A 13,098-nucleotide genomic window follows, 5' to 3' on the forward strand; every position below is an offset into this window, starting at 1 on the left:
GTCTAAAATCTTTCACTGGGAATAAAATCCAAAATCCAAGTCCGGCATGGTCGAGTTGGTGCCTACCTTTTGCAGACTACCATGGTTCCATGCGACCCCTGCCCCACTCTTCAGTATACTTAGCCAGACCACCTTCCAGCTCTTCTTTCTGAAGCTGCATTTCTGCCCACCCCCTCAGGTCTTTGGTGCTGTGTGTTCCACCTGGAATACTATCTGCTCCCCTTCTCTCCACCTGCATTTGTCAAATCGCCTATGTACCCCTTAGCTTAAATACAGCTTCCTCCTGGCACCCTTCCCCAACCCATCAGACCAGGTCTCAAGCCACCTCCACATGCTTCATAGCACCCCATTCATGATGGTGTTATTGCCTCTTGATTTGCTGATAGCTCGAGCTCCACCTCCACCTCACCCAGACCATCATAAAGATGATGACTATATCTCTGTCTATCATTGACACTCCAGCACCTGGTGCACATTTATTGAGGAGCACACAGTAGCTTCTCAATAAATATTTGTTGAGTTAATGAATTAACTCAGGGAAATGGCCATCCCCTAAAATGTCTTTAACATGCAGTTTCTTATTTTAAAAATGAAATTAGTATCAATTTGTAAAAGATCAATTATGTATTCCTATTGAATTATTGACTGTCCTTGAAATCTGACTGTGATTTTTTTTTTTTCTTTCAGGTGGGGACCAGGGTTTACTGAACACATTTTTTAGCAGCTGGGCAACAACAGATATCAGAAAACACCTGCCATTTATTTATAACCTAAGCAGTGTTTCTATATACTCCTACCTCCCAGCATTTAAAGCGTAAGTGCAAATGGTTTAACTCTTGTGGGGAATGGTAAGGGCAGGAGAGTGGGGTTTAAGATTTTGGGGGTGCCTCATTGTCATTTTGAGGGAGACTTTGAGGGAAGTCTTTTGTGGGAAACGTGGCTGTAATGAGTAAAGGCCTTAATGTTACCCATTACTTTGTGTTTGGAATAACCCGGAGGGCACTTAGCTGCTTATGGGAAAAGGTTCCATTGGTTCTTGCTGTGCCTGGCCCTCTGATGAGTCATCTCTGTGTCACAGTCAAGAGCACTGATTGAGCACAAACCCAACTTCTGCCTCATCCTAGCTGCTGAGCTTCAATTTTCCAAAATGAGGGTGTTAACTGCTCCCTCCGTGGTATTGGTGAGGATTAATTAAGCAAGATGCTGGCAGCAATGTGGTGTCATGGTCAAGAGCAGGGCCTGTGGAACTAGACTACCTCTGTTCACATCCTGGAAAAGCCACTTCCTGGGTGCTTACTAGTTACTGAACTTGTAGTTCAGTAGAAGTTGGGCTTGTTTCTGAAGGTCTCTCTGCCTCAGTGCCCTGCAAAGGTCCCTGTGAGCATGAAGGGAGGCAGTCATGTGAAGAGGTAGGAAGAGGGCCTGGCCTACCCTTCACACTTTGTGAACATGAGGTGCCGAGTCCTCTCTGTTTGGGAGGTGGTCTGGCAGTACGAGCAGTCTCCCAGCCAGAGAGGCCAATGCAGCCTCTTCTGCCCTTTCCTCACTGGGCAGTTAAGGCTCTGGGCTGCAGGTCCAGCATATGCCAAGTGAGAGGGAAGCAATACCTCCCTCGCTGGGCTGTCAGAATGAAGAGAGTTCATACACATAAAGTGCTCGGTGGATGATTGTTGTTTTTGGCAACATGCTTATTTCTCACTTGTTCTGGGGCATTCTGATTCAGTGAGGAATACAGCCTAGTTACAATGCTTGTCTCACTGTGAAGGCCTGGGCCCTATCCTTTGCCTCTGACTCATTTGTGCAAAACCAAGAAAGATGATTCAGGTTTCTTGAGTGGAGGCCAAGCTGTCAGGTTGATCCTGAGACACAGCCGTGAGCAGTGAAGCTCTTCAACTGAGTGGGGCTGGGCTCTCCAGTCTCCATCCGGCACAGGTACTCCTGAGTGAGCAGGAAACAAAGGGCCTTTCACTCCTCATATTTCTTTATCCAAAGTCTCTCTATAAGTCTTGCTCCACTGGTAAGGGTGCGTGTCTGCCTTTTTGTGGCAGAAATGTTTCCTTTTCTGTCCTTTTCTGGGCATACTCTGTCAACATCCCCCAGATAAAGATTACAAGAATCTTGTGTTCTTTCCTCCCTGTTCTCTTGGCATATGTCTCTGACATATTACAGCCTCTTGATTCACTTCCCTTTCTAGAAACAAAACAGGCAAATTCTCAAACATACCAACTGTGGTCTGAGTAAAGCAAAACAGAACAAGATTCCATCCCTTGATATCAAGGGATGGAATATGAGAAGCATTATTTTTGCCACTGATCTTTGGCCTTGTAAAGTACAAGCCTGTCTTGCTTGGAAGTGTATGGCCCTGATTCTTTTTTTTTTTTTTCCTTTCTTTTTTTTTCTTTTCTTTTTTTCTTTTCCAGTTTTAGGTGTACAGTAAAGTAATTCATTTATTTTGTTTCAGATTATATTCCAATGTTCATTATTATACAATATTGATTTTAATTCCCTGTGCTACACAGTGTATCCTTGTGGCTTATCTTTTTGTGTGTGTGTAGTAGTTTGTACATTAAGTCCATACTCCTAACTTATCCCTCCCTACTCCCTTTCTCCTTTGGTAACCACAAATTTGTTTTCTGTGTCTGTGAGTTTATTTCTGTTTTGAATATAGATTCATTTGTATTATTTTTTAGATTCCACATATGAGTGGTATCATACAGTATTTGTCTTTCTCCATCTGACTTACTTCAGTCAGTATAATATTCTCTGTGGGTCTGATTCCTTATAATCCTCATCGCATCATAACCACCCCTGCCAGTTTGAGCAGTGTTCCTACCAACCATGGTAGCTTGACTCTCTAGAACTGTATTGGTCTGTAAGAGGGCAGTGACTTAATTTCATTGACCAGATTCAACTGAGCAAACAAAAATATGAGTGTGCAAAGGAGAAAGAATCATTAGTGAATGTGAGCAGTTCTGCAGCAGTTCATGTGTAGAGAACATGGGTTCTGAGATGGATACGTTGAGGAGATGTTACTCTGGCATCTTTCCTGTTGACCTTAGTTCCCAAACAGTCCACCTAGAGTTTAAAGACTCACATTCATGTTTTTCATGTAACATGGCCCCTTCTCCCCTTTGGTTCATTCAGACTTCCTCTGAGTCTCACCTTACTACATAAGGTGAAACACACTGTCCCTTTCAGTGATAACCTGATTTGCATTTATTTTATTTTGATAAAGAACAAGAAGCAGGTGGTGCAGAGTTAAGTGATTTGGGGGTTGGGCTGGGCAGGAGATATACTTATTTGCTTGAGCCTCAGCCCCCTCTCCCAGGAACCCAGTTGTTTTTATATCTTTTGAATGAATAGCCCGGAAAAACGGTTTGGGATCTAAATTATCAAAATGGTTAGGATGGTTTCTTCTTTCTGGATCAACAAATGAGTGCTAATTTTGGAAATCTGCTTGATGTATTGCTGTAACCATAGAGTAGATGATGCACTGGGGAAGCTGGGAGCGACCTCATCCATTTAGCTGGACGTCAGCTGGCGTGGGGCCTAACAGGAGGTAAGGCTCCCTCTGTGTATCTTACCCTCAGGGGTGTCAGTCCTACATTTCGGTGATGAGATGCCTCAAAGCACTGCCTTGCCTCACCCCATTGCCGCCTATTTAGGAAAGTGGAAACCAGATCCAGAACTCATTTTCCCCTTCTCTTTGCCAGAGAAAGCTTTTGTTTTTCTTGCAGATAATCCATCTCCACAGACGTTTTTCTTACAATCAGGAAGAGGTGAAAAGGCAGTTCGCATTTCTTTTTTGTTTCAATATAAAATTGTGGCCCAAATCTTTCAAGCTGAAGTGGATGGTCATGAGCATTTGGGCCACCATCGCCACCCAATCAAGCCCCACTATTGGGCTCAGGCTAACCTTGGTGGCCTCCAGGACCAAATGGCTCTGTGGTGTGTTGGCCTTCCCTAAGGGCCACACAGGTGGTAGCAGGTAGAATGGCCACAGAGTAGTTTAGAGGGTTGGTGGAAGAAGGGTTGATAATTTGTCTCACCAGCTTCTAGCAACCATGTGCCATGAGATCACCAAGGCAGTATTTAGATGCCCCAGGATCTTAGTACTTGGACATCTTAGACCAGTATAGCCTTTTGCTATTATGTGATGTTTTTTCAGCTAAGGGATGACCTAGCATGAATCAAAAGTAACAAAATTTGAGCCATGAAGGTAGCATAGCTAATGCTTTTCTCTGCATATCATTTGGATAGAATGAAACACAAAGGAAACACACTTACTGGTTTTACCACTTTCTTTTTTGTAGCAAATTTCATGTATGCAATTTATTATTACTACTGTAGTCACCATCCTGTACATTAGAACATTAGATATCTAAAACTTTGAGATATATATTACACTGTATATAATGGAATTAAGTTTCTTTATTCATTCTTCCACTGACAGACACGTAGGTTGTCTCCATATCTTTAGTTTTACCACTTTTGATACTTAGTTTTTGAAAAACAAAATTAGTAATATTTTCTGTAATAAAAGATACTGTTTAACATAGCATAATTGGAGAACTAAAATCCTTGGCTTAGTAGCTTCTTTTAAGTTAATTTGTAATGTATGCATTGAGAAACAAATTTATAAGTGCATTTCATATGAAATAATATTTCTGAAAGAGCCTAGGATAATGTTTGGGAAATAGCAGGCTCTTAGTATTCATTTCTTTATGTTTTCTCCATCCAGAGGGCCTATTCTAACCGTATAGCATAGAATGTGGCTTGCGCATAGTGCTAGGCAAAGTCTCACTAACCTTTTTAAAATCAGCCCTTAGTTCCATTTTAGTTCTCTATTAAATCCACTGACTTAAAGCTGTTTCTGTTATATTGTGCTATATGAAATGGGCCCAAAGCAAAGATAAAAAAGTCTCTGTTGTTGCTTCAAACTGCCATACAATCTAATGGGTCAAATTGACAGACTTCAGAGCTTGATTTACCAAATAATTTCCCAATAAATATTTTAACTTATCCTTTTACTTGAGTTTAGATATGATCTGAGACCTGACCTGGTCTAATCTCAGGAGCTAGATCTAGAAACCCAAAACATTTTTTTTCATTTGTTTACTGCTTTAAACTTTTCTGAGGGTGTTTTCTCATAGGCATTATTTCTTTTCTAGAAATGTGGCTTATTCACTAAGAACTTATCAAACCTCTTTAAAATCAATATTTTCAAAAAGTGAAATTGACCCTTCAGAGTCCTAATTTCTGTTGTTCCTGTGTGTTTCTGATTGATTGTTTTTCCTGATCTCTGAGCTGCCCTCAGCTGTAGCTCTCCCCGGGCCGTTGTCATTGAAGCAATAGTCTTGCTGTGTTCATTCCTTTCCGCACTCCTACGTTTTTGCTTAAAACCCCAAGGAGTTGTAGTTTGTGTTGCTCTTGTTTTTCAGCCACTTGTTGGTCCACTCGCCTGTTCATTCAGTGGGCAGGCCTGGGGCACAGAGAAGCCACTTCTCATTCTGCTCACCAAATACCACAAAGATGAAAGAGTAGGCGGTAGTTCCACCTACCTGGCAGATGCTTATGTGTGCAGAGCTTCCTGTGCAGCCTGTGGCACAGCCCATGGCTTGAGTGTTGAAGAAGGTCAAGTTGCAATTGCAGCCTTTCTGAGTGATAATGATGCTGTAGGGCACAGGTGCCTTGTTCCTCAGCATGGCCATTGTGTCACTCCAACTTCACCTCTCAGCATTTATCTCTATCTGATGATCTGGCCTAAGAGCTTACTGCTGCTGCCTATCCTGCTGCCCTTCTGGATCCTCATGACTTTTCTCCATGGAGGGGGAAAGCTTCCATGCCAGACCCACCCCAGCCTTCAGAGGCTACTGTGGCAATAGGCACAGAGGGCACAAGGAGTGACATCATGGGCAGAAGCCTGGGTGAGGAATGCCACCTCAGTAGGAGAGGGAGCTCACAGGAGGGGATGCCTGTGGATTAAGTGAAAGCTGCACCCTCCTCCAAGGTCACGAGCTGGTGGGCTGCAGACTGTTATTTGTCACAAGATGTATTTTGTCTTCCTCACAGTTTTCTTTATTCTCTCAGTTGTCAGTGCTTAAAAATTAGGGAACTTCACACGAAATGTAGACTTCCAAGCTCTTTTGAAAAATCAGATGTTTGATGGGATGTGGGAGAAAAATGTCAAAGATGATTGTTACAACTATGGGGCCTAAGCAGCTGAAATAAAGGAGCTGCCATTTTCCTGAGATGGGGAGGATTGTGAGCAAACCAGGTTCACGGGGGCAGGGACTGATCAGAGATGTACTGAGTGTATTACATTTGAGATGGGTATTAAACATCCTAGTGAAAATGTGGAAGATATAAATAGCTGCAAGAGTTGGGAGTTCAGGAGAGAGGTTGGGTGAGATAGCTATGGGAGTGTCAGCATATAAATGATTTTTATAGCTGTGAGACAAGATGATATAACCCAGGAGTTCCCCTTGTGGCTCAGCGGGTTAAGAACCCGACTAGTATCCATGAGGATGAGGGTTTGATCCCTGACCTCACTCAGTGGGTTAAGGATCTGGCATTGCTATGAGCTGTAGTTAGGTCACAGACACGGCTTGAATCCAATGTTGCTGTGGTTGTGGCATAGGCCAGCAGCTCTGATTTGACCCCTAGCCTGAGAACTTACATATGCCGTGGGTGCAGCCCTAAAAAGACCAAAAAAAAAAAGATAATTTAACCCAAAGAGTGATTCCGATAGAAGAGACTGAGCCCTGAGACGGGAAAATGTGGAGCAACAGGAACAAGAGACTGAGAACAGCAAGGCAACAGGAAACCCAGCAAAGTGAGGTGTTGCACAAGCCAAGCAAAGAAACCACTTCAGCTAGGGGGAGTGATCCATCGGTGTCAGATCCTGTGGTCAGAGGACAGCTGAGACCTAGAGCTTGGAGGTCACCGGGAGCTTTAGAAGGGTCACCTCTGATGAAGTGTTGGAGGAGAAAGCCTAATTGCCTTGGATCTAAGAAAATGGAGAATTGGAACTCTTCTGAAGCATGTTCTTTAAAAGGGAAAAGAGAAGTGTATTGGTAGTTGGATGGGGGTGTAGGATCAAGAGAGGACAGTGGTGGTAGTGGTGGTGGTGGTTTTTAAAGATAGGAAAAGTTATAGCATGTTTGTATGCTAATGGAAATATCAGAGAGGGTGCGTGAGCACTAATAATGCAGAAACCTGGAGGGAGACTGGCAGAGTGACAGGATGCGTCCCTGTGTACAAGTGGAGAGGTTGCTTCAGAGAAGAGGTAGGATGGTTGTGTAAGCACAGATGCAGGTAGGTGGGTGTATTTTTTATTTTTATTTTTTGGATGAATGAATGAATGAATGAGCAAGCAATCAGCCAGGGAAGACTGAAGGACACACTATCCCCAGTAAAGTCTCCCTAGTGGCCTGGCATCCTGGTGCTGGGCCTGTTACTTTGAGAAGAGAGGCCAAACTAATAGGTGGCATAGTTGACTAGGTCCAAGTTGGGGTTGCTAAAGTCTGGATTTGAGTATTGATGTTCTGACTCCCGGCCCATGATTGGGAGGGTTATTTAGCTTGAAAGGTAGGGAAGAGTCGAGTAGGTCCCTGGTGGCTGCAGTTCCTTGCTGCTGGTGATGGGACCTGCATTTGTCCCATGGACGCCTGCCCTCCCCTTCATCTCTGTGTGACCAGCCCACCCCCTGAGCACTTAGGTTTATGGCACTTGATTTAGACTCTGAGTAGGTAAGAGGAGGAAATTTTTAGTGAGAGAAGATTGATTGGCTGTGGGAGAAGGTTTGTGTAAAAGAGGGAGCCTGAAAAGGTACACAAGTGAGTGGCCACAGACCAGAGAACATGAGTCACTGAAATGGGTGGAGGATGGTTGGCACGGCTGCCACATCTCCCAGGGAAGGGTCTCACCAAAAATGCTGAGTTTCTCTTTCTTGGTACCAGATTGAGTATTGCACACAAAGAGCTTCGTGAGAACCAAAAGTGCTCCTGTGTGCACTGTCATGGATGAGTTTGTTTTCTGCTCTGACCGGTTCTGTCGTCTCATGCACACGTTGCTGGCTACATTTCTCAACTGCTAAACTAGTCATGAAAATTCTATCTGATCTTTTGGTAACACCGGGTCACAGGGATTATTTTAACGGCTAACATAAGCAGTATTATTGCTGGCTCCAGTTCAAACTATGTCTTGTGATCTGGAAGTCTCTTTTGAGATTCTATCAAGTTAAAATTAGAATGCTTATTTTAAGACTTGTATGCAAGCTGAGACAAATCCCCATTAGTGGGTCAGAATGAATGGCTCTCAGTAATTTAGAGACAATTGTGATATGTACCCAACTTTTTTTTTCCTCCCTGGCTGGTAAAGTTTGGAGGATAAATCAGGCAGTGAGTCAGTGAATCTTCTGGTTATCCTCACTGTGAGTGGAGGTCAGTTGAACTTGATCTTCTTGGCCTCAGCATTTCCCCTTCTCGTTCATCGGCTGTTTTGCTTTTACTCAGAGGAATGTAACTTCTGACTATTTTGTTTGTTGCCTTTGGTGAGAGAGAGAGATGCCATCAGAAAATATCTGGAGTTCCCGTCGTGGCGCAGTGGCTAACGAATCCAACTAGGAACCATGAGGTTTCGGGTTCGATCCCTGGCCTTGCTCAGTGGGTTGGGGATCCGGCGTTGCCATGATCTGTGGTGTAGGTTGCAGACACGGCTTGGATCCTGAGTTGCTGTGGCTCTGGTGTAGGCCGGCGGCTACAGCTCTGATTAGACCCCTAACCTGGGAACCTCCATAGGCCGCTGGAGTGGCCCTAGAAAAGGCAAAAAGACAGTGATTGGCCCTTTTCCTTATGACCTCTACTCTTACTTCATTTTGACATGGTTATTTGGGATTTTTCATAAATGACTGAAGAGTAAATTGATAGAAAACGATTTTTTAAAAAAATGTTTCTCAGGGAACATGATTGTGACAAAAATAATTATATGAAATCATATCTAGATTAATTGAAACTCTAGATAGAAAAACAAACCTTTTGCAAACAAAATCAATCTTTCTTTCTTTTCTTTCTTTCTTTCTTTCTTTCTTTCCCCACACCCATGGCATGTGGAAGTTCCTGGGCTGGGGATCAGACTCTCGCCACAGCAGTGACCCAAGCCACTGCAATAACAACTACAGATCCTTAACCCACTGTGCCACAAGAGAACTCTCAAAGTGTTTTATTATGGATGCTAACAGAGCAAGCTTTTTAGACTACTTTGTTGTGTAAATGAACACTGTTCTGTTTGTACCATAAGAACAGAGTTATATAATTTTAACTCTGTAACTCACAAACCTTTGTATGTGGCCACCAGTGTTAGGCCTAATATTAGGCTGCTCTTTACGTGGAGCCCAGGGCAGCCTTAGGTGATTTCCAGGAACATCCTTGTGGGCAGCTCCCATTTGCAAGACTGCTGAGTCTGTCTTTGCTTCTTCCCGCTTTTCAGTCTGAGATCCATGTTTCCTACTCAGCAACTGCCTTTCTCCCCACCCTCAAAGGGCCCTGGGGCTGGCCAAAACCTTCCTCATTCAGTGGCTCACCAGGCCTGCTCTTCTCATAAAGCATCCTTGCTCTAAAACTTATACTCCTCCCACCTCTGTTCATTCCCATAGATCTGTCAGGTGGGTGGCACTTAGATTGAAGTAATACCTCAACACCTAAAAAATGAGTCCCTGTTCCTTACTATACAGAAATTGGGTTGACTGTAGCCTAACCCATGACATCTGGGGCCTCTGCTTATGGCTGTAAACACCAGCATCATCCTTGCTTCCTCTCTCATGCATCTCTCTGCTGTCACATTCGTGAATCCTTCTGAGCTCCTCTGGTCTTCCCCTCATCACCTCAGCGCTAATCATTTTTTTCCAAGACACCTCTCACATTGTACATTTTGCGATTTATTTTGTTACTGGAATTCAGGTAGCTGTTGGGAGGGCCCATCTCACTGTGGATCCTTTGGAGCAGGACCTTCTGCAGTCCTGCTCACCTCTGGACCCTCCCCACCTGCCCCACCCTCCCCCCATCTTACTGGCACTCAAAGAACTCCTTGCCTTTGCGCATCAAGAGCAGTTCTACCCACATTTAGGGCCCTCTGAGATTTCAGTTTCTACCAGAAATAGACTTATCAAGAACCTTCTTAAAATCAGAACTGCTCTGTCTATGAAAGGATTGTCCAGTGGATAGGACTTTTCATGTTGGTGGAGTAGAATGGGTAAGAAGGTAATTTTGAGAAAGGAGGATCTTTCCCCTGCTCACAGAGGGTAACAGTGAGTTAGCATTAAAGAAACATTCAGAACAACCTAACCTACTGTTTAAAAGAATTAGAAAAAGAAAAACAAACAAAACCTAAAGTCAGCAGAAGGAAGGAAATAATGAAGATCAGAGAGGAAATAGAGAGTAAAACAACAACAACAATTGAAAAAAATCAATAAAACCAAGAGCTGGTTCTTTGAAAGGGTAAAAAAAAAATTGACAAACCTCTGGCCAGGCTCACCACCAAAGAAAAGAGAGAGAATCCAAATAAACAATATAAGAAATGAAAAAAAAAAGCTCAATCGATAGCGCAGGAATACAAAAAATCCATGAGAACACTATGAACAATTATATGCCAACAAATTTGACAACCTAGAAGAAATGGACAACTTTCTAGAAACATACAGCCCACGAAAATTGAATCAAAAAGTAATAGATAATTTGAACAGACCATTTACTAGAAATGAAATAGAATCTGTTAAAAAACAAACAAATAAAAAAACAAAAACCCTCCCTACAAACAGAAGTACAGGACAAGATGGCTCCACAGGTGAATTCTGCCAAACATACAAAGAACTTCTCCTGATCTTTCTCAAGCCTTTCCAAAAGAGTGAAGAGGACAGTATTCCCAAAGACATTCTGTGAAGCCATCATCACCCTATTATCAAAACTAGGCAAAGATAACCACCAAAAAGGAACATTATAGGCCAATATCTTTGATGACTGTAGAAGCAAAAATTCTTTTATTAAATTTTTTATTAGAGTTGATTTAAGATTTTTTATTATAGTTGATTTTCAATGTTGTGTCAGTTTCTGCTGAACAGTAAAGTGACCCAGTCGTTCCATCTTTTTCTCATATTATCTTCCATCATGTTCTATCATAAGAGATTGGATATTGTTCTCTGTGCTATACAGCAGGAGCTCATTGCTTATCCATCCTAAATGTAATATTTTGCATCTGCTAACCCCAAACTCCCAATCCACCCTACTCCCTCACCCTTGGCAACCACAAGTCTGTTCTCCATGTCTGTGAGTTTGTTTCTGTTCTGTAGATAGGTTCATTTGTGCCACATTTTAGATTCCACCTATAAATGATATCACATGGTGTTTGTCTTTTTCTTTTGGACTTAATTTCACTTAGTATGAGAATCTCTAGTTGCATCCATGTTGCTGCAGGTGGCCTTATTTTGTTCTTTTTATGGCTGAGTAGTATTCCATTGTATATATGTGCCACATCTTCTTAATCCATTCATCTCTTCATGGACATTTAGGTTGTTTTCCATGTCTGGGCTATCATGAATAGTGCTGCAATGAACATAGGGGTGCATATATCTTTTTGAATGAATGTTTTGTCTGGATATATGTCCAGGAGTGGGACTGCTGGATCATATGGTAGTTCTACATTTTGTTTTCTAAGATACCTCCATAATGTTTTCCATAGAGGTTGTACCAATTTACATTTCAACCAGCAGTGAAGGAGGGTACACTTTTCTCCACACCCTCCCCAGTATTTGTTATTTGTAGACTTATTAATGATGGCCATACTTACTGGTGTGAAGTGGTACCTCATTGTAGTTTTGACTTAGATGCATACATTTTGTCTTTTTGCCTTTTCTTGAGCCGCTCCCACGGCATATGGAGGTTCCCAGGCTAGAGGTCAAATCGGAGCTGTAGCCACCAGCCTACACCAGAGCCACAGCAACGCAGAATCCAAGCCGCGTCTGTGACCTACACCACAGCTCACGGCAATGTCAGATCCTTAACCCACTGAGCAAGGCCAGGGATCGAACCTGCAATCTCATGGTTCCTAGTTGGATTTGTTAACCACTGAGCCACAACAGGAACTCCAGATGCATAAATTCTTAATAAAATTCTAGCAAACTGAATCTAACAACATATAAAAAAGATCATACTGCCACAACTAAGTGGGATTCATCCCAAGTTCACAAGGATGGTTCAACATACTCAAATCAATGTCATATGCCACATTAACTAAAGGAAAGTTAAAAACCACATTATCATCTCAGTAGATGCAGAGGAAGCATTTGACAAAATTCAATATCACTTCATAATAAAAACTCTTACCAAAGTGGATATAAAGGGAACATACCTCAATATATTAAAAGCCATTTAATAGACAGACCCACAGCCAATATAATACTCAATGGAGAAAAGCTGAAAAGAAAGCCTTTCTGCTTAAATCTGGAACAAGACAGGATTGCCCACTTTTACCACTTACATTCAAATTAATATTAGAAACCCTAGCCACAGCAGTCATACAAGAAAAAGAAATAGGAGTTCCCGTCATGGCTCAGTGGTTCACAAATCTGACTAGGAACCATGAGGTTGTGGGTTCAATCCCTGGCCTTGCTCAGTGGGTTAAGGATCCAGAGTTGCCGTGAGCTGTGTTGTAGGTCGCAGACGTGGCTTAGATATCCCACATTGCTGTGGCTCTGGTGTAGGCCGGCAGCTACATTCCAATTAGACCCCTAGCCTGGAAACCTCCATATGCCATGGGTGCAGCCCTAGGGAAAAAAAAAAAAAAAAAGAAAGAAAAAGAAATAAAGCGTATCTAAATTGGAAGGGAAGAGGTAAAATTGTCACTGGAAACAGATGACATGATACTATATATAGAAAACTCTAAGGACTCCACACAAAAACTACTTTAGCTGATAAAGGAATTCAGAAAAGTAACAGGATAAAATATTAACATTCAGAAATCAGTTGCATTTCCATACACTAACAATGAAATATTAGAAAAGGAATATAAAAAAATACCTTTTAAAATTGCACCAAAAATAAAATA

At 42.3% G+C, this 13,098-nt stretch overlaps 1 protein-coding gene across 4 annotated transcripts in view; it reads left to right on the forward strand.

Annotated features, from left to right (window-relative positions):
- GYG1 (glycogenin 1) overlaps nucleotides 1-13,098 on the forward strand; it is a 38,484-nt gene that overhangs the window by 15,878 nt on the left and 9,508 nt on the right. For all 4 annotated transcript variants that reach the window (XM_021069597.1, XM_021069595.1, XM_021069598.1 and 1 more), the window contains exon 5: nucleotides 688-814. In XM_021069597.1, the coding sequence (XP_020925256.1) occupies nucleotides 688-814 (127 nt within the window). The remainder of the gene's footprint in view (nucleotides 1-687; nucleotides 815-13,098) is intronic.

The sequence above is a fragment of the Sus scrofa genome, chromosome 13, assembly GCF_000003025.6.
Source record: "Sus scrofa isolate TJ Tabasco breed Duroc chromosome 13, Sscrofa11.1, whole genome shotgun sequence".
Lineage (NCBI taxonomy): Eukaryota > Metazoa > Chordata > Mammalia > Artiodactyla > Suidae > Sus > Sus scrofa.